Source organism: Condylura cristata, unplaced genomic scaffold (genome assembly GCF_000260355.1).
Source record: "Condylura cristata isolate star-nosed mole 26May11 unplaced genomic scaffold, ConCri1.0 scaffold00014, whole genome shotgun sequence".
Classification (NCBI taxonomy): Eukaryota; Metazoa; Chordata; class Mammalia; order Eulipotyphla; family Talpidae; genus Condylura; species Condylura cristata.
The window spans coordinates 25,559,357-25,582,121 of NW_004567115.1; the positions used below are offsets into that span (position 1 = coordinate 25,559,357).

At 40.4% G+C, this 22,765-nt stretch overlaps 1 protein-coding gene across 5 annotated transcripts in view; it reads right to left on the reverse strand.

Annotated features, from left to right (window-relative positions):
* The window catches only part of ZMAT4 (zinc finger, matrin-type 4), a 324,446-nt gene that overhangs the window by 173,910 nt on the left and 127,771 nt on the right, over window positions 1-22,765 (reverse strand). For all 5 annotated transcript variants that reach the window (XM_012724990.1, XM_012724989.1, XM_012724991.1 and 2 more), the window contains one exon: window positions 16,931-17,020. In XM_012724990.1, the coding sequence (XP_012580444.1) occupies window positions 16,931-17,020 (90 nt within the window). The remainder of the gene's footprint in view (window positions 1-16,930; window positions 17,021-22,765) is intronic.

A 22,765-nucleotide genomic window follows, 5' to 3' on the forward strand; every position in this document is an offset into this window, starting at 1 on the left:
AGAATGAATCCTTAGCTTACTCTCCCTAATAAATTTCCAACACAAATAACAAGTGAGGCAAATCTATTGGGGTGGGTACTCTCTCAAGTAGCTGCGGGTTTTATCCTACTAGACAATGTATCAACACAGGATGGAGATAAAGTCAGATCTAGTCTGAGAAGGGCAACTTTGTTGACGAAATTTCTAGGAAGGGTTAGGAAAAAAAAAAAAAAACTATTTGGAACAAGGGTCAGGAGGCATCAGCATCAAGCTAAGTGGAAGCTGATGAAGACTTGATCTGGTTCCAAAACAGCAAGAGGAAAAAAGAGAACAGGAACAAGGTCAGCTGGGTCAGTAAGCCCAGGCTCTGGCAAAGGTGGCTGAGCAGCTCAATGGTAATTCAGTAGCTTTTAGTTTGGGGAAAATGGATAAAAAGCTTGGAATCACTAAATCATTATAGCACATCTAGGAGGGGAAGCAAAATTTAAGACATGACAGGTAAAAATCCACTGAGGTGTGGTTATTCTAGACTGAACACCCAAAAGTCTACAAATCAGTGGCTACAGAATACTTCCAGTACAGAGAAGCAAACTGCAGGTCACTATTCCAAGCAGACTAAATATCTCCCCCACGTTCATGCCACTACATTTACCATAATACAAAGCTGCTTCTTCATGTTTAAGATTTAGTGTTCCGGACAAAACAAAAGCCTTAGATGTATCAGTCATTTACAACTTAGTAAGGATGAGCTTCTAATGTCCTTTCCCAAGTCAAGGCTTTGGAGGACAGATGAAGAGCTCTGAGGATCAAATGCAGTTACCCTGAGAGAAAATAAAGGTGCAGAAGGCAGGACAGGCAACAGGCTTATTCCCCTACATTGCTCAGAACCCGAGAGTCCAAGCAACACCCCCATTTCTAGGCAGAGAATGAGTTTCTCCTGGGTCTGCCTACCCTGTCCTCCGAGACTCCACGAGCCAAAAGGTATAAAGCAAAGGAGTACTTGATATGTGACAATGTTCATCACTCATTTCCATTCCTGGTAAACCAGAAGTGGACTATTCAGTATCATGTTATAGAACAGACAATAAGAAAATGTACATTTTTTCTTTTATAAATTACGTTATCCTTATCACTACTTTATAGTAATCATGTAAGCTACCCTTATTCAACATGCTCTTCTTTTCCTAATCTGCCTTTTAATTCTATGTTTCCTTTGTGACCCTATTATTGTCCCAACAACAGGTTTCTGGACCCTCCTCCCTTTACCCTTTTTTTCTCTCTTCCTCCTCTATCTTCTCCCTTCTGCTTCTTTCTCAGGCTCCCCTTTCCCCTCTTTTCACACTCTCCCTAAAGTTCTCAATCATAACAGATCACACACAAATTTATGTCTCCAACCCAAGCTCCCCTCTCCTCTGAGCTTCAGATGTGTATTTCCACTCCTGTTTCACATTATTACCTTCTAATCATCCTTATTACTCCTCCAAGTCAACTTGTCTAAACTAAACTGGTTTGCCCAAATCTGGTCCTATTCCAGAGATGAACAGTTTCTGCATCTAATCCTATGTAACAAACTAATCCAAACTTTGTGGCTTAAAACAGCAACTATTTCTCCAGCCACTCTCAGGAGGTGCACAAATTCAACAGGGCACAGCCAACTATTTCACCTGCTCATGGTCAGGTCCACCTGCTCTCTGCATTTGCAACAGGCTGCTTGGTTGGCTGGAGTTGGCTTGTTTTGTGGTTTATGGTAATTTCCACCAGGAAAACCACCCCTTTTGCCACAAGCTTGCTCATCTCCAGTCGGCTGGCCCAGGTGGGTTGTCTGAGTAGTATGCTCTGAGTGTGATGTACATATGCACTCTCCACTTGTGTCCTTTGCAAAGATTTCACTGGCCAAAGCGAAGTGCCTGAGTCATTTTGGGAGGATAATAGTAAAGGCATGGAGATAAGGATGTGGAAGCAAATTGGGATATTTAGTACAGTCAGTTGTCTGTCACTGAAGTCTTATGTATCATGTGTTCACTCCTGGTTTCCACCTCTTCTACTCTAGTCCAGGTCCCTGCACCTCTATAATAAACATCTGACAAGACTTTAAAAGGTCTTCACTCTGGGACCTCTGTCCATCTTTCTCCACATCACAATTGTTTCAAAGTCAAATCTAATCACTAAAATTTACCAACAGCTTGTTATTGCCCTTAAAATAAAGACAGATTTTTCTTTAAAAGGCTTTAAATAGAGTCCTTGGTCACATATACTGGGCTACACCCAGTGTTCCAATTTCTTTACAAATAAACAGTACCTTTTTACTCTCAGAAGTGTCCCAGTTAGGATGATAAATTATACACCCTCCCCCTAAAGACCTGAGAGTTCTATACCCTACTTAGTGATCATTCTAGGCTCTTCTACCACCTGTTTGTTCTGCTCTGGACTTGCTTGTCCTCTTTCTCTCCCTCCCCAAACTTCCATAAATGCTGATCCATCTCCCTGGAATGATCTTTTCTTAACCCACTAGCCAGTTAATGCACCCTTCCTATGCCACTTAGAAATCACTTTCCAGAGAAATCGTCCTTCAGTTCTCAGACTGACGGTCTTCTGAATGAACTGTCCCAGCACCAAGCCCACTCGCTGACAGCATCCATCAAGGCAGAGGTAGAAACCCTCCCTGGGACTGGCTCCACTCATCACATGCTCCATGTCCATAATACACACAAATCAAGTATAAGTGGAAAATCACTGCATTCTAAAGTATGAGGAACACTTATAAACAATCCACCCATTCTGCTTATTTATTAATCCTAATATTGGTTTCCCGGGGAGTACTTAAATCACATGTTATTAAAATTGAAAAGCAAGTGATCGTTAGTCCAGAGGAGGAAAGACCCAAAAAGATTTAGTGACCCATCCAACGCCTCTTAGTCTTTACTGAAATAAAACCAGGGTGACAGGCTTTCTGTTTCACATCTAGGTGGTAGGATTTTCACAAAGAAACTTTAAAATAACTTTCTGGCTCAGATATTCATTGGTGACAAATTAATCTTATTTTTACCTTGATAAAACTTTCTCCTTTCCTTTTCTTCCTATCTACATTCAAAACAAACTAGACACCATTAGCTTCCAGGACAGTGTCGTAGCCCCAATGCTCATCAAAAAAAAAAAAAAAAATATGAGCAGGACAGACACACTTAACAATCCTTATTTCCTGGTGTTAAGGAAATTTCAGGTCATAATTCCATCTTGAATTGTTCACCCCTCATCACAGCACTGAATAAAATGGATAATGAGAGCTCAAAAAAAGAATTTGTCAATTCTATGATATAACATCATGACCATTCATTTCTGGGGTTTCTAATACCAACCAGTGACCTTCTAGGATTATGTACAGTTGAAACGTGAAGAGGAAATTTAATAAGAAAAGGTCAACCATCACTCAATACACTGATGAAACAAGACTTTTTTCTTTTACAATAAAATAGCAAAAAAATTGAAAGACAACATTGTGTCTGATGATGTACAGTCGGTGCTTTCAGCCCAAACTATAATGACCATTTAAATTATATGGAGGATAATATTTGCTGAGCTCTTAAGTGTCTGAAGTTACAGACATTCCTTTAAAGGTCAGCTGTAAAACCAAGTTAATAACTTTGAAGAAAAATGCCTTTTTCCTTCAGGAATTCACAATAAAAATAATCTCCTTTTCTATGTGGTTTTCCTTTCCACTGTGGTTGGCAAAAAGACAAAGCTAATAGACGAATTATACATGATTACAAGACTATTTGGCTACACAATGTCACAGATCAAGAGGAACGGTTCCTGCTGCAATCAGGTAATGGCGCCACACACGCTCACTCACATATGCTTCCGCAGAGATTTTCTATGGGGCTTCAAGAATGACACGCTTAAACAGATGCATTTTGAATATCTATTAAAATCACCGTGCCATGACTGTCTAAGGCACTCCGAGCAGAAGGGAAGGAAATACAACCAACTGCAATTGCACGTGGCTGAGGGGTTTGCACACTGTCATCTGGAGCTGAGCCAAATCTCTCTTTTCTGGCTAGACTTAAAATATTGGGGCTGGATAACAGCCAACGTGTGATAAGACGTACGTGTTCCCCCACGCTAAGCTCTGATGTGCAAATGCCAACACTGTAGTTTTCACTCTTTGTACTAGTTAGGTCCTTGAAAACAAGAATGTTACTGAACACTGTAATATTTTTCTCAGTGTTGCCACTTCCTTGGCAGTTATTTTGAGCTTCTATAGAAAGGGATCTCTCTGCAACATTCAGTTCTGGAACTCAGGCGACTGAAATTGCCCACAAGCTTATTCTAATCAGTGTGTAGTATGATTTTCATCTATCAAAAACAGCATCAGAAAGAGTTCTCCATCACCTAATCCATTAGAAAGGAGAAAGACCTAAGTTTTGACCACAGTTTGTTCACCATGCCCTGTGCTTTCTGCCTGATAGTCACATTATCATATTTATTCTTTAGAGTAGTTCTAGAGTAAACAGGTTGCCACAATTTTTCTGATGAGAAAATAAAATCTTTGAAAAATTAAAGAAGTTCACAAAAGTCACCAAGCTAAAGCAGGATTTGGAGGCCAGACTCAGCCTCAAGGTAACTCCCAAAGTGCATGCCCCCATCTGATGCAGGGCATCTGAGTCCTCTGATTTGCATAAGTCTGGAAAGTTATCAACCCCTGGAGACACCTGTGAAAAATGGATATAAGCAAGGTGACTCAGTGAACATTGACCCCACACACTGTAGGCTCCAAGTGGAAGAATCCTTCCAGTCACTCCCATAAAGAATGTTCTATGGTATCCTAGCCTTACTAATATTGATAATATATGAAATGACTAAGCCAGGAGTGAAAGCACACTTTATTGAAAAAAGAAAGGAATGCACTTGATAGCATCAATATGGCAGAATATGCAGCTACCATCATTGTCCTCCTCAAACCACAATCAGAGACCAGTGAAAAGCATACACAACACTACTGCTCATCAAGCCAGGGTGACAAGTGACCGGGTCTGTGTTTCTACAGCACTAGTCACAATTGCCAAGACATGAAAACAAACTAACATGCTACCAACGCATGAATGAATAAAGAAAATGGGTTATATATTATACAATGAAATGCTACTCTGTGATTAAAAAAAGAAAGTTATGCCTTTGCGGCAAATGTGGTTGGACCAAGGGGATTATGCTAAGTGAAATAAATCAGACAGAAAAGGGCAAATAGTTGTATGTGGAATAGAAAGAAACAAAGCAACATACTAAACAAAATAAAAACAAACCTGTAGGTGTAGAGCGCAGAATGGTGGTTACCAGAGGGGAATGGCTGGGGGTGGGAGGAATTGTGGGGTAGAGAGGTTGGCTAGTGTGGACACCAATTGGATCTTTGGTGGGGGCAGTATATACACTTCACCAGCTATGAAGCAATGTTTCTTTAAACTGTATTATAAACCAATGGTCTTTCAGTAAGTTAAAAAATACAGAAAAAAAAATTTAAAGGAAAGAAATGAATGCCTCAAAGACTGTCACAGGAAGATGGCAGGATGAGAAAGGGACTAAAATTAGATGGCCTCAGCTTTGATCCTGTCTGTGCTTCTACTGCCCTGTGAACCTTCTTTATCTCATTTGTAAAACAGGCACAGTAATGTTCACGCGATGAAATTTTCAAGTTACGTAAGATAACATATGCAGAGCTCCCAGTGCAGCTGCAATACAGGGCAGGTGCACAAGAAAGGCTTGCTGGATCCAAGTCCAAAAAGGCATTTTATTGCAAACTAGTGAAACTCAGTACATCATCCCTATTTTTTGAATGCATTCTTTTTCTGGTGTTTATCGGGAGTCATTCATCACTGTCTCAGCAGTACCTGCACAAAATTCAGGTCACATGAAGTTATAAATGTATCTTGTTCCTAATGTCACAACCCTTAGCTGATTCTAAGGCAAGAAGAAAAAAAATACATATATTCCTAAAAGCACACATCAACCTAAGCAAAGCCAGAGACTCACAAGTCAAAATGTAGCGATAGAAGCAGACTTCTTCATTCTGTAAGAATAATATTCTGAGTATGAGGAATGCCCAGAGGTCACCAAGGAGAAGCAGACTGGCACAAGGGGTCACTAAGCAGGAAGACAGCAGGCATGATTTATGACATAGCTTTGCGAGAAAAGACTCACTGTTTTGTAGGACAAAGGAAGCCAGGAAGGTGAATCCTCTCAGACCCCTCCCTGCAGCCATGGAAGAGGCTGAGATAAATGGACCCAGGTACATAAGGAAAGAAATGTGATGATAAGTGAATGACAAAAAAAATTCAGAGAAGAGTTGGGATTTAGGGAAAAAACAAACCGATGCTTTATGAAATCTTAACAGAGTAAGTAAGCAAAAAATCTAACAAGAAATGTTGACAGCAAAATGATATGCTTGAGATGCAGATGCCTGGAAAGAGGAACCAGGGCAAGAAGGGAAGGGAGCTGAGGACCCCAGAATCACAAGAGAGTGAGCCACCAAACTGCCTCAAGAGTCCTATATACCGCAGCCAGCAAGAGTCCCCTGCCCCGCCCCCAAAAGAAAACAAATATATCAACCAGCATTTCAGAGTTGAAGTTAAATATTGATTATTATTGCATAACATTTTTCAATCTGTGGTTATCAGAATGGTCTTTAGTCAAATGATATTAAACAAAAAAAATTCAATTTGTTTTTCAGGGCCCATTTAGTGTACAAAAGTAAAACTATATGCTAAAAAGTCTGTCCTATATTATTCCAAGTCTCAGAATGGCCCAATGGATGTGCTCCGTCTCCTCACCTGAGAGTGTGCAAAATGTTCCCCCAAAAAGCACTTCAACATGCTCCCTTTTTTTAATGGCAGAAACAGATTGGGGCCCAGGAAGACCATCAGCCTCAGGGTGAGTGCACACCAACTCTAGTGTGAATAGCCTTGTGGTGAAATCCTTAGGCCTCAGGGGAGACAGAAGGCCGGCACCAGGAGCAGAGGCATCCAAATAAGTGAGTGGTGGGCAAGATAGTTCCACACCAGAAGCAACTGCTAGGAAGATCAATTCTGCTTTGGAGACAACCCCCCCCACCCCAACCCAAGAATCTGCCTCCCTTCTTGCTGAGGTTTTTAGTCCCACTTAAAGATGATCTTCATAGGGACAAGAACTTGGTGAGTATTCTCATGGAAACAGTGTTCACAGCCTTGAGATTGTCTTAAATTCAATTTATAAGATAATTCTTTTTAATAAAGGTGCTTTGATGGATGTATAACTGAAACAGGATTTTAGAGTGATGTTCTGTAAGACTTTCTAGAAAAATGATGATTTTTATTAAAACTGCTATTTTAAACTATAATTGTTTTTTATGAAAAAACATGATGTCTCACACATACTATCTCAACATGCATCTTCATTGTGGGACCCATCTGTGTGAAGTGCTAAGGGCACAAAGATGAATAAGGTAGTGCCCTTGACCCCAATCAGTCTAAAACTGTGTTATTTGTATCCTACCATGTCTGTTAAATTAAGGAAGAACAAAATGGACTTAGGTCCCAAGACCTCATTTAAGTTATTCCAACTCCTTTTCTTCATGTAATTTTTTTTTTCATATACAAACTGGGGTATAGGCCAGAGGTAGGCTTGGGGACAGAGACAATGACAACAGGTGGATTTACTGAAATATACTGTGAAGGGGAGCAACGGTCAAGACAAGAAAGTTCTGCTGCCCCACATGTGGGTCAGCTCCCTCACTGGAGATCCATCTCAGGCAGCGACAGTGATAATGCTGAGACTAGGTCGCCAGGGAGGCCCTGTTCCAACCCTCTTCTTAGTCCTGCTGGAAGCACCTATGCAATCTAACAATTTCTGTATCCCTCTTTGAAGTCCTCCAACTTCCTACTAACTTAATTCAGGAAACCAGGGTTCTGGGTCTGCCCTTCCCCTGCCCTCTCTCTGGTGACAATCTTGAACTGCCCCAACACACTCTCTTTACTTTGGGCATCCACACACCTGGAGCATGTCTAGCCCACACCTCTGTGGGGTTCTCCTTCTGGGCTGGCCATCACTCCAGCAGAAAGGTCGGCCAGGCAGAGACTCAAAGGATAACTTTCTGCCTTGCTGCTCCCTTCTCTTGACTAGAGGTAAACACACCTGTGTGCAAGTCTAGGGCAGCTCAGCCTGGACCAAGAGTGAACAACCTCCTGAAAAGGTTTTCCTCATGTTCTACCCTGACTTTCAGATCTCACTGCTTCCTGAGTTCTGGCGTTCGGTGACTGTAAGAGAGAGGGGCCTATCCAGCGGTGAAAAGTCCTAAACCTGCAAGTTATTCAGAAACCTCTTCCTCTTTCACACTGATCTTCCAATTTATCCATTTTTAACTACACAATTATCCCTCAAATCTATTTATTTCTCTTTTTTTCACTGCTGCCATCACAATCATTTCTTTCAGTGGACTGTGGAAAACCTATTACTTGACAGCTCACATCTATTCTTTTCATAAATCTGTTCTCTACATTTCACATCTCTGCAGCTTCTGTCCTGAATAGCCGCCACACGGGTATGGCCTAATTTCTCTCACTATAGGGTGCTTACACGTGCTGTGCCCTCTGGCTGAAATTCTCCTGCCCCTAACCTCTGTGACTAGATCAAAGAACTTATCTTTCAAGCACAATTCAAGTATCACTTGTCCAAGGAAAAATTCTCTGATCCCCAAGACTTATGATTTCCCCATTCTATGTGTTTCCATTGCATTCCTTCATTTGTATACTAGTATGATTAAAAGAAATGAATATTGTGCCCTCCCTGGTAGTGTAATGGGTTAGGACACAGCACTGCAAGCTAGCAGCAGCCACATCATGAGAGTTCGATCCCTGGCCCTGGAAGTGATCCACATGGCACGGCAGACCTTTCCAGTCTCACCCGCTGCTCCCCTCAACAGTGTAATTTTTCAGTCTGCCTTTTCTGCTCCCCACTGTCTCTGGTGAATCCTCTCACTGCCCCTGTACCCCAGTTCTGTATGCATAAATAATTAAATCTTTTTTTAAAAAAAATGAATATCCATTCCCCACTATCTTGAAAGCGCTTTAAAGATAAATTATATCTGTTTCATTAACCATTAAATTCTCAACCATCAACACAAGTGACTGACTCTTGGTAGACAGCCAATTAATACCTCTTCAATGAAAGAATGAATGAAAAACATTTAATAATGCAGATCTCAGGTTCTGAAGTATTGCTGTATTCTGTTTAAATCCTTTATCACTTTTAAAGCGTGAGATTTTAGAGAAGATACTTGAGTTAAGCTTCAGTTTTGACATCTTCTTAATTGAAGGCAATCACGATTCTACTTACATAGTACAGTTCAAAAGAAAAATCTACCTAGTGTTTAGCATAAATCCTGATAAATGAAAAGAGCTTGAAAAGTGATCTGCTAATATAAGGAAATATATAGTGATATGTCAACAACAGAATAATGGAGTTACAGGGCACAGAAGGGAGGCTTAATCATTGATACAATACCAGTGTTTTAATAAAACTACTTTCATAGATGTCTTTCCAGGGAATCTGGTTTTCCTCTTAACTGGATATAAATGCTTATCTATCTATCTATCTATGTACCTACCTATCTACCTATCTACTTATCTATCTATCTATATGTATGTATGTATATATAAACATATATTTTTTTTAAAGATTTATTTATTTATGCATATAGAGCTGGGGTACAGGCCAGAGGCTCGGGGCGGTGAGAGGCTTCACCAGAGACAGAGTGGGGAGCAGAACAGGCAGATCGACGAAGTACACTGCTGAGGGGAGCAGCGGGCGGGTCAGGAGAGGTCTGCCACGCCATGTGGTCACCTCCGGGGCAGGCGGGAATCGAACTCATGCGGAAGTGGCTTTAGCTTCTCAGTGCAGTGCTTTAACACGCTGCGCCACCAGGGAGGGCCTAAACATATATTTTTATAAATATATATTTTACATGTTTAATATATGTAATACATATACAAAATATAAAATAAATCAGCTTCAGAACCAGAGAAACAAACTAGATACCTACGCTTAGTTCTAGAAAGCCATCATAGCTAAAGTCCCATCCTACACATTCACATCAGTGAAGAGTCATTTTTTTTTCTTCATTTAAATTATTATCTGCATATCTGTATTGCAAAAGTTTTTATTTCACTTTTGGAAACAATTTAGAAAGAAAAATAGTAGACTTTTCAGGATCTATCATTGATTTATAGTGACAAAAAAGAATATTCTAAATCAGGAAAATTCATGAATTCTGATTTTATTGTATAGGTGACATGAGAAACAAACCATTCTCATTGTTTCCAGAGTTTGCAGGTTTGGAAAAAAAATCTTACAGCAAAAACTATCTGTATTAAAGAAACAAAGTGATGCTGATTCCAGTTCAGAGGTCTGGAATGATACTTCTTTTTGGGCAGGATTTTCAGACTCGTGCACTAACATCAAACATTTAAGCAAGAACAGAAGGTGTCTAGGAGCCTTGAAGCGAACATGCCTATGAACAGGGAGACACACATCTCTCTTTCTTCTCTCATGTTATCTGCTTCACAGAGAGGCCGGCAAACATTTTCCATTCAGGGCCAGAGAGTAAATATTCTAGTCTTTATGGGACATAGATTCTCCTGCATCAGCTTGATTCTGTGGTTGTGGAATGAAAGGACTCCTAGCCAATACGTAAAGGATGGAGAATGTCTATGTTCCAGTAAGTCTTTACTTATAGACATTCAAATTTTAATTTCATGAAATATTCTTGTCACAATATATTCTTTTGTTTTTGTTTGTTTTTGAAGTCCTTCAAAGTATAACCACTATTCTTAGTGTGAAATCCTCACAAGAACAGGCAGTGACAACATCTGGACAATGGCTATTTTCTGAATCCTGACTTAATACACATAAACATATCCTTGCTCACATCAATTTCCTAATTGTTCCTCAGGTCTTCCAGATGAGAATAAAAGACCTGTCCCTAACTGGGCTACAGAAACTACAAGTACTCTGCACTACACAGAAGCCAGGAGCATACCACACTATTGAAGTATATGGAAACAATATAAAAAGAATAAAAATTCCATGGACGAAATGGAATATTACTCAGCAATCAAAAAGATAAGTGCCTGCCTTTTGCAGCACCACGGATGGAGCTGGAAGGGATCACGCTTACTGAAATAAATCAGAAAGAAAAGGAAAAATACTGGATGGTTTCACCCCTAGCACGAGTATAAAGGACCAGAGGAGAAAATAATAATAATGAACAACTATATACCAGAGACATTTTACAGGGGAATGGGATCAAAAACAGTGGGGGGAGGGAAGTGCACTGAACTATGATGATGGCACACGGGTGACTTGGTGATAGGAAGCCCACAGGGATTACAACTGAGATGGAAAAAGGCACAAAATTATGTAAAAAATAAACTATTATATTATAAAAAAAAATTCCATGGAAGAATCGTTTAAATATACTTCAAAGTAAACATGTAATTTCACAAACAGGAAGGTTTTACTTGTGCCTCTTAACACCTCTGAGAACCAGACAGATACATGATTATAGTGTCTGGTTAAAACTCTGGCAAGTGAGGTTCTGAAAGTCCAGCAGAAAGCAGCTGGTAAATGCACCTATTTTTGAGAATTCCCATGAATTGAGAGCAGACTACTAAAGAAAACAATATTTTTACAAAGTACAATAAACACCGATATTATGCACAGAGTAGGTTTAAACCTTTTAAACCTTTGTCCACCATTCCAAGCTCCAGGTTGGGTTACACAAAATGTACAGCAGAAAAGTGGTAGAGACATAAAGCAAAACTTGCGAAATGATGTGGAAATGGGGACTTTGCAGATTAGTTACAATGAGGTCATACTAGACTACCGTGGGTTAGGAATCTAATGACTGGTGTCCTTAGAGGAGAGGACAGCAGAGCTATGCCAAGAAAGGACACGTGAAGAGGGGGCAGACAGGTGCCAGGCAGCTCATCACCACAGCAGCAGCCAGGACAGAAGCAGGGCCGTGATTCTCAATCACAGCCCCAGAGAGAGGCCCTGCCGACACCTTAACTTCAGACTGTAACCTCCAGAACTGTAAAAGGACAAATTTCTGTTATCTTAAGCTACCCAGTCTGTGGTCATTCGTTACTGCTGCCCTCAGAAACCAGCAGTCACCCACTGGCATTCTGAACTGTAGAAATACCTCTGAATTCTGTTTCCCTAAAGATACTGCTCATGGTTCCTCCTTCCCCACCTCCTTCACCTGGCTTATCCACATCTCTCCTGCAGGAATCAGCTCAGTGACACTTCCCTCAGAAACCTTGGCCCCATCCCCTCCTACCAGGAGAGGTTGGGGGACAACCCTCCCCCCCACCATTGTGCTGGATAGTACCCCAAGTATGTGCTCACCTACCACACCACACAGTATTATCTGACAGTTAATACCATTCTCTGCTGGGAAGGTTCCATGCTTTTCTCTGTGCTCCCAGCCCTTAAAAGACACTTTCTATCTGTCACAGGAAGTGATGGTGAGCAGGTTTGCATGCCAGAGGAAAATGTTTTATTCTGCTTTATGTCTCTACCACTCTCCAGCTGTGTGACCGGAGTCAAGCTACTTAATCTATTTCAGTTTGCTTCTCTGTAAAGTGGGATAATGATAGTTCCTGCTTTATACAAGAGTGGTGAAAATTAAATGTGTTAATGTATGTAAAGCATTTAGAACTTAAGTGGGAAGCGCCTGATAAGTGCCAGTTACTATTATTACTTTGCCCCAGAACAGCACTGTGCTGGCTCTGGACCTACAATGGATTCCATGCCTAAAAATAAGACACATGTCAGGGTGTTTGGAAAAAGCCTTGGAATAGGACTTAGAGAATCAGACATGGTCTCAAGTCAGGTCTACCCCATTTGGGTACTTCTCTGGGACTTATTCCCAGCTTTGCAATAAGTAGTGACTAAATTAGGTTGAGCCCTAGAACAAAAGATCCAGGATGCTGGTGAGGAAGTGAAGGGGGTTGGGAGTGGTTTCTCCAGCTATGCTGCATGTTAAGACCTATGGGAAATCATATAAACATTTTAGGAATGATAAGCCTAATCACACTAGCCAAATGTCAGCTTTCTCCACTTAGAAGGAATTATATGCACTCCGAGTAAAAACACTATTTACTTAATACGAACTTGAGATTTGGCTTGGAAGTTACTTATCTTCACAGAATAAAAATAAAAGTAAACCTAAATCACCTTTTTACTTAAAAGCGCTGCTTCCCAAACAATTATTTTTCAAAGCATGAGATCGATGGGTGAGATGGTAATAACAAAGGCCACTGGTGAAAAACTAAGATGCTCAATGTACTGAATGATATCTCAAATCCTTTTTGACTCTAATGCTCCTGGGATTACTGAAAATTTCTCTAAGGCAATCAACTATAACAATTTATTTCCCATTTAATTTTACTCAGGAGCCTCAAGGGGAAAATGTCTTCCTCTAAAATTTTAGGGGGAAAAAAATTAGAAGTTCCAAATGAGGGCTCTAAAAAGTAAAACACATGAAGGGGAAATTTTAAAAACTGGCAATGCCAGGATGTGAGGCAGAAATGAACTTAATTTTTCAAATAAAAGCAACAAAAAGGCCAACTGACTTTGATCGGAAATAAAAGTACACTCTAGGGAATAATAATTGACATGTCCGCTCCTTGGTAAGGGTAAGTAAATGTGAAGTTGCTGTGTATTCCCAGAGGGTGAAGGGAGAGGAGGGGAGGAGAGCTGCCATTACTCATCAGTCCCATCAGTTTTAGGGATCACGGTGGGCCCAAGGTTCATGTGTGATCAGGGAGTGCAAAATCAGGAACCAATTTTCTCCGTTTTCAGAATCCACTCATTTGTTGGGGTTCTCAGAGCATTCAGGACACTCCGTCATCAGCAAGCCTGGGATGCCAGCCTGTTACAGCCGCCTGGAAGCAGGGCAGGTGGGTGGATGGGCAGGAATAGAAGGGCAATAAAGTGCTAAGTCCTTCCAAGAACACAGGGAGTTTGTGGAGAAAGGATCAATAATAGTAATGCACACAGTTTGAAAGCAAATGCTAAATAAATGTGTTATCTCCATTGGGGCTTATGATAGCCCTACAATTAGATATTATTATCTACTACTATCCCTATTTTTTAACTCCATTGAAATAAATGAAAACCAACCAAAGAAGGTAAGGAAATTGCTTAGTGTTTGCTACAGTAAGGAATTCAGTCATATCACTCACACTTGAGAAGACTCACTGGCAGGTGGAACTTTACAGGGGGAAACAGAGGAATTCCCTCAGATTGTTGCTGTAGGGAAGCTGCAGGTGGACCAACTGGCAGCGATATCCTCTATCAATGGCCAGGGTGCACATTCAGTTGCTAGGTTGTTTCTAACTTGGAAGCAGGAGCAAATGGTAGAGAAATTATCAGTTCCTAATCAAATTCTAGTCATTTGGGGCCTACTGTTATAAGAGTTATTGTGTGGCTTCCTGGATTGTTATGGAGATAGAAGTCTGATTGCCTGTATGTCTGATTTATTTTCCTGGTTTCCTGGGTTGTTACTATAAAATAATGGACTGCTTTTCTGAGCTGACTGTCAGTTGTAACTTAAAGTTTTATTTTACATATGGCCTGGCTGTTGTCCATGAGATCTCTAGGTGTGAGGCCAGAAAAGAAAGTTGGTCTCAACAATCATCAGCATCAGCTATCAATCCTGAAGAGGGACTGGAGGTAACTTTTGTATTATATCCAATATATCAAAACACCCAATGGAAATTATGGGTCACTATAGGGCCAGTTGTCTCTTTCAACAAGATTATGTTGCTTTTCCTGTTTACTATTTTCTTATAATTAATAAGGTATAGGAAATGACTAAATAAATAAATCATTAGTAAATCAAAGTTTGTAAAACCCAGGATATGTCATAGGGAAAAGTTTTCAAAAGGATCTTTGGTAAAGAATCCTGGCAAGTACTTCTTACTCTAAAATAAAAAAAAAAAAAATCTTCCCCTCCATAAACTGTTATCAAGGTCACTGGTAAAACTGGGATCCAAATGGGATCAACCACATATATGACAACAGCTGGAGCCCCAGTGACCACTGTATTTGCTCTGCTGAGCCTTTCCCTAGGGGCTCAAATACGTGGACCACTCAAGATTAGAATGTGAGTGGACAAAAAAAAAATCTGTGTTCTAAGAGCCAATTTTCAAGTGTTCATGAATCTCCTTGCTTCTGACTATTAGGATAAGGCACCATTAAATAAAGGATCCAGACACGCTTCCTGGATCATTTCCAGGGGGAATAAACAAAGTCTTTCTCTCTGCTAATAGATACCTAACGGAAACAGGGCCCCAGAATCACTACAGGATGCTGAGGTTACTTAAAGATGGCGTGGGTCATCTCTCCGGTGATTTAATAAGTCCTGATCATAGAAATGCACTGAAAACTGCCCTGCCCTATCTCACTCCCACCACCACCCTCTGGAGCAGTACTTTTAGGCCTGAAACACCAGCTCAAATGCCAACTCTTCAGTAACATCTTCCCTAATCCGTTCACCCTGGCATGACACACTTTGCCCTTTGACTCCATGAGATTTTGTGCAGATGTTCACAAACACCTACACTGGTGTGACAGCTATTTTTATCCCATGCTAGCTTCCCTCCCTGCTAGTTGTTTAAGGCAAGTCTGTCTTCTATACCCTTGTTTCCTCAGTGCATGGCATGTACTCATTGCCCAGCATTTTAAGTCATACCCACAAAATTCTACTTTTATTGAAGACACTGTGGTTCAATGAGAACAATTATTTATCTTCAATTATTTGTCTGCCAGCTAAGAACCGGCAGATTAGACTCAGCCTCACTTCATAGCAGTTGGTAAAGTTTTCGTGACATCTTTGCCTTGCTTCTTCACCAAGACACTAAAGAAAACCCCAAAGTGCTCCAGAGTAGCCTGCACATGAGCAGCTCATTTGGGGGAACCTAAGGAGCACACTTGGGGCTCAATAACAACCCCAACTCACACTCACTACCTGTGGTCACATGTCGTCCTCTTGTTCTTTTTTATCGATGTAGAATATACAAGTACAATTTAATCATGTTTCTTTAATGATTTATATATTAATTTTTAATAAGAAGACTAGTTTCTAAATGGGAGCAAAATAAAACCAGGATGATAAACATCTGTGGTAGCATGAGGTGTGTAATTCTATGCCTGCAGCTTCCTGAGAATTCAAAGGGAGAAGGATTTCTGTTTAATCCACAGTGTTTATCCAGGAGGGCCTCTACAATAGATGGATATGAATATTCCACTCATTAGGAAAAGTAACCCTTGCTGGGAGGAAGGAATATTTATTTCATCAGTCTTTGCTTGGCTGAAATAAACCCTTTGCTCTGACTTTACACCCTCAAAGCAAATTTCTAACTGTCATTTGTCTTTCCAAGTAAATATTCCCTCTGGGAGAGGGGGTACAGATCAAAAACCCAAGTATTTTCATTTGCAAGTTGTGCAGAGTCTTCATTATAAGGAATAAATTGGTATTCTGCTTTATACACCAAAGAAAAAATGAAATATCTAAAATGCAAAGCATCTGATATTCCTGACAGGTTTGCCCTCAGGTCCTGGCTTCTACTCTCCATCTCTAATGGCTCTTGCCTCCCCTCCTTCAGCCTCTCTGTGTCCCAGAACCTCACACATTTTTCTCTACATGATCTCAGTGCAACAGCATCAAAAAACCTCCACTGCTAGACTGGTAAGCCCAGTCAGGAAGAAAAAAAATAGACTTGTTTACACTTAATATTTCCTGTAATATTTAATGAGAAAAAACTTGTACTCCTTTCACTTTTGAGCTAAGTCAGACATGACTACTATTCCTAGACCCTCAAAGCTCTTTGCTAACAGAACACACAGGATGGTAGATACTCACATTTTCTGACCGGAGCCTCTTGGCAGGACACCCACCGTCCCGGGGGTGAAGCATGTAATACAGTCGGACTTTGCTTGCATGTTTTCGACTCTGGAAAGGAAAAGCAAAAGCAGATACTGTGAAAGAAAAGACCATTTAAATCCTTAAACAATTTAAATCATTAGCTAGTGACAGCAAATGCAAAACACTTTCCGTAGAAAACCCTTTCACAGGCTTCCAGAAGTTCTGCAGGATGGTTTCAGTTAGAGAAAGTGACTTACCCAAGGTCTTTAGGTCAATATAATTTCAGGATTAGAAAACACGGTTAAATAACAAATATAAAAGCATTGGGATCTTTCAGTGTGAAGTGGATATTAAATTTCATGGTCCTCAAAAATAAGAATAGGTCAGCAGAGGGAATAATATGAAGATCAACTGTGATGAAAAGCCAGGTCACTTGCCTTCCCTCTTGTTCCTGCCCTGCCCTGCTCTGCGAGCTGGAGACAATACCCCCTTGGGAACTGGGCACACACAGCACCTCCAAAGAAGCCTTTCTACAGCACTCCATGCCTGAGCCTCATTAAAAAGCTACCAAAAGAAATTTTTCAACTATCATGAGCAAACAAAAACTATTGCATGTGAGTCTGAGGACAAATCAAATTCCAACTAAGCAAGTAAGCAGGCTGGTGAGCCAATGAAACCCAACCCCTATAGGATTAACAAGACCACAGTGTCTGCCTACACTGACTAGCCCACTCGCAGCTGGCTGGATGGATCCCTCCTGAGCTCTACCTCTCTACTCCTTTGCTATGATGAACCGAGACGCCACCCCTCATCTGTGAAAGAATACGTCAGCTCTAACTTCCAAGTTAGTACCTGAATGACAGATAGAATGGCAAGTGAAAAGACACTGATGAATAGAAGTTTGGAACCCTGGTTCCAGCTCTCTAATTTTCTAGCTGTGTGATACCAAACAAGGTACACTAATTTGTTTATAACCAAATGTGTTTCATTTTCTCCATGTATAAAATGGACATTGGAGTATTTAGTAGGATTACCAGCAAAATCAAATGAGGTAGTACCTACTGCAATCAATATCATGTGAAATCCTTCCTACTATTGATTGCACCAATCCTTAATTTTGGTTCAAATATGGTCTCTATTATGTGAATCCTCCTTGCATTGATTGCCACCTAATTCCAATCTCATTCCCTCCCTCCCTTGGAGACACTTTCTTTCTTTTCCAGGCTCCAATTTGCCTTGATTTAGAGCTGATTCTAGCCAGTCTCCTGGATGATGGTTTACCTTCATGGATTAGCTACAAAAGCAAAGTGATTTTCAGAAAACACAATAAATTGCATCTTGTTTACAGACTATATTGTAAATCTCTTCTGTCTGGCCTTCTTCACTCAATACTTTAATTCCTTTATTGTGCCTACAGCAAGAAACCAGATTTCTAGACAGCCACTGAACATTTTTAAAGCCTTTAAATGGTTTTAAAAGTGCTAATAGAACATGAAAAATATTTCAGATATATAAAAGGACTGAAGTGTGATTTTGAAATATATCTGCAGCCATTTCTAGGCCGCACAGTAAGTTTTAACCAAGGGTCACTTGGTGTCTTCTTTGCCTGGAAACTGGTAGGCAGAGAAATAGAGACCCTCAAGGGCCTGTCAACGTATTTTGTTCAGCTTCTGCATGCTTTGGAGAACAATGTAGCCCAATGTAGCCCAACCTATCATTTTTTTCTTTGTGCAGATAAATATACTGATTACTAAAATCTGTATACATTTTCTATAGTTTGTTGGTTTTTTGGAGGTAAAGGGTGAAATGTGGGGCAGAATAATTGTTACACTCAACAAAAAAGAAAGAAAAAGATTATTTAAAAGCCTTGCAAACACCAGCCAGAGAGCCTCGGCTGCTGAAAGCTCTACAAAGATAGGTAATTGGTGAAAAGACACACTGTTTGAACTCCAAGGTGGCTGAAATGGGTTTTCAATTTTGCATTTGTTACCATGAAGAACCTCTTATCACAGCTCCTGCAATCCGCCTAAGACTTGGTTTCCCAGAGAACAGTATCACGACAAAATTGGAAATCTCATGATGTGGTCTGTTTTTGTGGTGGTTGCAGTTTTTCTTTTTCCTGAAATATTATGGATCTTTTAAAAAAGGGTCTTGCCAGAAAAGGCAAAGTTCATTGAATTATTTAATTGCAGCTTGACAAAACTAGTAAGGACCCATTAGCTGAAAAAAAAAGGGGGAAGGAATAAATGATAAGCTCTATTATGATGTTTTAGTGATGAGAGATGTTGGGAATTGAGACTTAATCATGATTTTGTTCTTTAAGAGTCTGCTATTCTCCTCCTTCTCCAGACTCTAGTTTTGCTGGAAGAAGTACTGACTAAACTACAGTTAATGCCTTTGTCCTCCTGGTTGGGAAAAAGCAATGGCTTAGGAAAGGCCTCCCGATTATGAAGTGAAGGTGGTGGCACCCCATGTCTTCATTTACAATGTCCCTTCTGTCTAACAGCCCTTCCTACTACTTTCCCAAGGTGCCCCTGGCCAGAGCCAAGTCTTCCACGCGCACAAGCCAACACTGCCAGGCACATTTCCAGTAAAAAACCACAAAGACAGTCCACTTCTCAGTGAGGGAGGCTATTCACCCTTGCAGTTAGTCTGATTCAAACCCAAAGTCACTTCCAAATGATGTTGTTTGACAAAGGGACAGGGCTTGCCATCAAAATGTCCCTGGGCATTCTCCACCTGGTCCTGCCTCCATCCTGGAACTGCAGCATTGGGATGGCACTTTGCTAGACAGGCCTTTCCTTCCTTCTTTACAAACTCACCTTCTTCTCAGAGAGGGGCACTACCTGAGAGTGTGAAGACAGTGTCTTCCTGCCACTGGCTTCTCCTAAGCTCTCCTCTACCAGAAAGTGCTGGAAATTTGGCACAGTAATTTCACTGTTTTTCATTCATTCTTACAAATAAAACAAGGCAAAAAGGCTTCCCCACAAAAATTTAAAATTAAATTTGGATAAAGATGTTCATTGCATCATTATGTAAATAGAAACCAAAAAAAAAAAAAAAAACAAAAACAAAAACAAAGAGATAGAGAGCTAAGAAAATATGGGCGCTCCGTGGTGACACGATGGGCTAAAACAAAGCACTATGAAGCCATAGCAGCCACTGCAGTTTGATCCCTGGCCAGGGTGGGTGATCCACATGATGCAGCAGACCTCTCCTGGACCACCCGCTGCTCCCCTCAGCAGTGTACTTGGTCAGTTGGCTTGTTCTGCTCCCTGCTCTGTCTCTTGTGAAACCTCTCACTCCTGCACCTCTGCCTGTACCCCAGTTCTGTATGTATAAATAAATATATCTTTAAAAAAAAGAAAGAAAGTCCCTGCTACCCTGCTACATGTTTGACAACAGGAGACTGGGTAAAGCAGTCTTATTGGACATTTGGGGAAAAAAATCACTTTCTAAGTAATGAATGTTGAATTAAAAATGCTAAATTTGGGCCCTCCCTGGTGGCACAGAGGTTTAGTTAAAGCACAGCACTGAGAAGCTAAAGCCATTTCAACATGAGTTCGAAACCCACCCAGGAGGTGACCCACATGCCATCTACTCTTGCTAATGTATTATCAACTTTCAAACTACACACTTTCATCATTGTAATACATGTTAAAGAGACGAGCCTGCTTAACCTAAGAGTAAAACATGTTACTTTGAAGTTCAAAAATTTAATTTGGTCTAGACAAATCCCATGTTAGATGTGGACACTTTTGCTTATTGTATCAAGACTATGGGGTCTTCTGGCGAATACTGGCAAATACACAACTAAACTGAAAAGAAAGCCTGGAAGAGAAACTATTTCTGAAACTGGCTTATGTCACCCAAATAAAAGCAATAACAGCAAACGCCCGTGAATTTTTCAAAGATGTATAATGCCAAAAATTTGCACCGGTTTCAAGACAAACTGTCAACTGAAAGGGGCATTAAGGAAGAAAAAGAAATATTGCTACTACTCTATGTGCTAGATGTATATAGCACAGAGTTTCAGGAGGGAAAAAGACCATTCCTCTCAGGGGAGAGACATGAAAAAGACATTACAATCTCTTTCAATTGCACTCAGAGCCAATTCCAGACTTTTTCTTGCATTAATATTTGCATTTTAAGCAAAAGTCATTCTTTTCATTCAAACCACATCAACTTTAAGCTTCCCAGATAGGCCAGAAATTACCAACTCTTCCATTTTAATTAAAACCCTTGCCCCCAGTGCTGGGCATTGTGTGGGGTCAGAGCTATCTGCAGATTACTTTCTTTTGCCGAAACAAATCTCTTGGCACTCAGATAAATGGTCTAAAGCAGAAATTCGGGCCAGTTCTTTTCTTTGGGGGGATAAAGAACTAGACAAACCTCTATTTCAGATTTACTGCTGTGGAAGAAGGGGACAAAGCCCATGGACACAGAATGGCTTTGTGCTTCACCCAAATAGCCATCTTCCATTATCACATACTGCTTTAAAATAATTCACAACTCAAATTTGCTTCTAACAAAGCTACCGAGTTCTGGTATCGTGGAGATAACAAAACAACTTTGTATTTGCATAAAGCTCTACATAGTCTTAAAAGTCCTTTCACATTTATCATCTCATTTTATCCTCAAATCACAGTTGTGAGGCTGGCAGAAGAGGTGTTATTTCAAATAAACTTTAAGATCCCTTCCTGATTTCCTAGTTAATTCTTCACCCCTTAATTCTTCATAGCTAAATAATTATATTGTTTCCAGAAACCAGTATGAATATGACAAATGGAAAAAAACTGTTACAGAACAGCGATTCTCATGAGCCACCAAACTTGAGGGTAAAGCAGAGTAAATCAGGGTGAAGAATGTGCTCCAAGGCTCTAACTCCTTCAAGGAGCCCACAGATGACTGGCTGCAGTGAGACAGGAGTCCATCTCTCAGGAAGGAGAGGTGGTATCCTGAGAGGCTCTCACTGACATTCCAAAGTCGAGGGTTCTAGAACTGAGCCCTGGAAAAGTTGCAGCATTCTTCATTAGGAAGTCAAAATACATAAAGCCCAAAGAGAACTCACAAGTGTAAGAGATGCGAATTCTGTCTGCCCTTATTATGACAGGAAGGAAACTGGGTATGGAAACTCCCAGCACCTGGAACTAAACATGAACCAACTAAAAATCTAGGAAGAAAAACCAGCCCTAGAACAAGAAACAGAACTTTGGCTGGAGCTGCCCAAGGTCCAGGTTCCAGATCTCCTGTCAAGTCTGCTGAAATAGTCTGTAGCTCAGGTAGACAGCTGAATCAGATTGAAGATCCTAAAAGGATTCAACAGGACTGAGAATGGGTCTGAGGTGAAGCCACATATGACGGATATGTGACAGGAGTAATAATCTTCTGATCTGCCAAGGACACATGGGATACATGGGAAAATTCAATAATATAAAAGGTGACTTAGGAAAAACTCTAAAGAAAGAAAAACTCTAAAGAAGCAAGCAATTCTTTGAAAAATATCTATTATAAGAAAAGCAATTTGGTTTTAAATGGCACATATTTTGATTGAGAAACAGATACACTGTAACACATTAAACATATCAGATTCATTTTAAAACTCTTTCACAGCAGTCTGCAGTTCAGGAACAGAATCTACACTGCAGATCAGTATGAAAATCAAGATAGACACTTCCCAGAGTGCAGAGCAATGGGATAAAGAAGGTGGGGGGTGGAGGGGAGCGAAGGAATGACACTGAAGATTACATACTACAGACCAGAACAAGCAATGTGGCTTTAATGGCAGAATGAATAGGCAAATAAATAGATTAGAATAAAACATACCAAAAT